The following is a 3,290-nucleotide window of genomic DNA, read 5'->3' on the forward strand; positions in this document are numbered from 1 at the left end:
AAAATGACTTTTACGTGTTTTACTCTAATATCTTTCTTTAGAAGCTAAACATTTACAAAATAAGAAAACAATCCTCAAATGTAGGTCACACAGCTGCCTAAAAAAAGATCTGAAAATAATAACTTTTCTCTTGGATTTTATTATCTGTACTGCTGGAAATTTAGAAGTGTTACATCCCTAACATTAATAAATTGTGACAGTTAGTGGCCCTGCCATGTTCATGCACGGCTATAGCCACTAAGCAATGTCTGAGGAAAAAGAGGAGAAAAAAAACAGCGAGTAACATCCTTGAAATGTCACACATGAATCATAAAGCATAAGCATTACTTCAGGGTTATTCTTTCCACTGTGATTCAACACAGCTGAGAGTGAAGACTTGCTAGCAGCTCAGTGAGGCTGCAGTCAGGACTCACCAGCTGTTTAGCAGGGAGGATTATTTGCCATTTTGAGAATTTTTTTTTTGTGCAGTAAAATTAAATATTTATCAATTTATGTTTTTGATGCAACAACTTTCACTCAACTGCAGGAGGTTTGATTCTCGTGAAATATATCATAAAGTTGCAAATAAGTTGTGTGAAGCCAAAAATAAAGTCTGTAATCCTTGAGGCACATCATTACCTTATGGGAGGACATACAGAGCTCACACAGCAAAATGAGCAAAAATACCTGACTGGCAGTTTTTCTTTTTTTTTTTCTTTTTTTTTTTTGTGGAGGATGTACATTTCCTTCGTCAGCAGTTTGAGCACGGACAGGTGGTTCTGATTCCTGTCCTCTTCCACCGTAAGCCGTGCACTTATCTGAAGGAACCGAAAAGCCAACAGGCTGCTGCAAGGAACAGAGGGATTCTTCTGTTGCACACAGACTTGAAATAACCTTAATGTGCAACATTTTTAGATTTTTTTTCTAAGAAAAAGATACATTTATTTCGCAAAAGCACTCAAATTTGTTGATACAAATGTGAGGGTAAAACTGGAAAAAGATGGAGGACTTTGAGTAAAAAAAAATGTTGTTTCTCTTAGATTTATGAGATAAAACGGACAGAAATTACCAAAAACTCTCAATGTATTCCTTCAGATTTAAAAGCTTGCTTCTTATCAGAATTACTTTTAGTTTATGATATTCACGGGCTGGTATCGATCCGATACCAACTTGAGATCGATACTATCAATATTTTGGATCCGCTCTAACACATTGATTTTTGGCTAAAAAATGCACAATTATAATCATAAAAAAACACTAAGAATAGTTTTAATATATTTCAAAATATAGTTGAAGTGGTACTTCTAAACTTATATGTTTTAATTTGATTTTATGGACTTTTTTCATTTTTTTAATCCATGTTTGAGGTGTTGTAGCATGAAAAAGTGCTATAAATAAAGTTGAATTAGATTTTTTTGTCAAAGGGCAGGCACATCTGTCACAGTACACCATCACAACTAAGACAAATCATTCCACCTCCATAAAGGATGCCTTCAGCTCCATCTGTGCTGCACATGCACCAGTTACCTTCTCATCATCTTCAGTGAAGAGCTCTCCATTTGAGGTCTTGTTGATGGCCTGAGCGACTCCAATGATCTCCCCGTCACTGTTGTGAATGGGCATGCACAGAAGGGACTTGGTCTTGTATCCTGTCAGCTTGTCGATCTCATCACTGAACCGACGGTCCTGCAAAAGTTCAAACACAGAGTTTGCTGGAAATGGACAGTTTTCTGACTTGTTGTGTTCAAAGTTCCCCAAAATCTGATTCAATCTCCCATAAAACTTTATTCAATTATAATAAAAGGCTTATTTGATGTGTTTATCATCAGTCATCCATAAGATATATGGTGGGAACCTGAGTCTTTCTGTGACTCGTGCATACACGCATGCATGCACAATAAGGAACAGGCACCTGATAGGCGTCAGGAATATTCACTGTCTCTCCATGTTCAGCCACATATCCAATGATTCCTTTCCCCCAGGGAACTTGAACTTCATCTGAGTTCATGGAGGGTAAAACTGTGGTGCCTGCGTGCACGTCAAAGAATTTGGACACTAGTGTCTTTTTGTTGCCAGTTCCCTCCACTAAAAACAAGGAGCAGCGGTCAGCATCCACCATGATGCACACAAACACCAGGATTTTATAGCTCAGACTCGTCAGATCCAAGTCGTTGGAGATGTCTTTGACCAGCTCCAGGAAGAACTCCCTCTCGTTGTTCTCTTTGAGGTAATATTTGAAATCCACGGCCGTGGATGGGTACTGGGGGATGTTGACTCTGGACTCCAGCAGCGCGCTCAGGATGTGCGCAGTGGTCGGAGGCAGAGAGCTGGCTTTCCTCAGCAGCGCTCTCCTCCTCATGCTCGTCAGCGGCTCCTGAGCCCGAGAGTTCACGTGCTCATCGTACGTCCTGTTGGCGTTGATGGCCTTGGATCGGGCGAAAGTTTTGCGCAGCTCCTTCTGAGACGCCCTCCGCTGCAGACCGTCGCATTTGCTGGCCCAGCTGTCCTTGTTGATCTTCTCCTCCCTGGGTTCGGCTGGAGCTGGAGAAGCGGCGGGACTTTTGGTCGGCTGGTGGTTCTTCAGCCATTTCTCCACCATGCCGTAATCCCCCTTTCTGTTCAGGTAATCCTCCAGCAACTCGGGGTGCGAGTCCAGAAAACTTTCCACGTCAGAGAACACCATATTTGACACTGCCATGTCTGGGTTTCAGATGTTCTTCAGAGAGCCATAAAGTCGCGCGCAGAGAAATCATTTACGAGGCTTTGGCGCAGGTCAAAGTGGAGAAATGTGCAACTTCCACGATGCGTAATGCTGGAAACGGACGCATATTCAGTCTCCACTTTGAGGAGAGATGAGCAGAGACTCCTCTGGCGCAACAGCAGATTCCTCCACAGCGTCCACATCGCTCCCTGCCGCCGAGATCATCAGGCAAAAGTGGATGGAACGCAAAGTGAAGCGCGTCACGGGCGCAGGAAGCCTCGCGCAGAGCAACTACCGAGCTTCATCGTCGTGTGGTTCTCTTGTGTGCAGATGATGCTGGCTGTGGTTGGCTCGCTCCCGCTTCGTCACACTGTGGGGAGCTCAGGGTTGCTTCAGCGCGCAGCCCTCTGGCCATTTGAACTGTTTGCCCTCCTTTATGCAGGATGATGCTCAGTCACAATGGTGCATTTAACCATGCTTTTAGAAATTTCCACAAAAGATGTTCACTTTACAGTTTTTATAAAAGCATTTAAGTAAGTTTAAATGGCTTATTTCTGCAGAAATCCAATGATGTATTGATTTTTTAATCAATAAATGATGGATTAAGCAT

General features: G+C 42.6%; 1 protein-coding gene across 1 annotated transcript in view; it reads right to left on the reverse strand.

Moving 5' to 3' along the window:
- Positions 1-2,696, reverse strand: part of pde11a (phosphodiesterase 11a) — a 45,338-nt gene extending 42,642 nt beyond the window's left edge. The window contains exons 1-2 of the mRNA XM_024286930.2: positions 1,892-2,696; positions 1,507-1,665 (exon numbers count right to left, since the gene is read on the reverse strand). Coding sequence (XP_024142698.1) covers positions 1,507-1,665; positions 1,892-2,677 — 945 coding nt within the window. The 5' untranslated portion in view covers positions 2,678-2,696. The remainder of the gene's footprint in view (positions 1-1,506; positions 1,666-1,891) is intronic.
- Positions 2,697-3,290: the final 594 nt, after the last annotated feature.

The sequence above is a fragment of the Oryzias melastigma genome, linkage group LG21 (assembly GCF_002922805.2).
Source record: "Oryzias melastigma strain HK-1 linkage group LG21, ASM292280v2, whole genome shotgun sequence".
In the NCBI taxonomy this organism is placed as follows: Eukaryota; Metazoa; Chordata; class Actinopteri; order Beloniformes; family Adrianichthyidae; genus Oryzias; species Oryzias melastigma.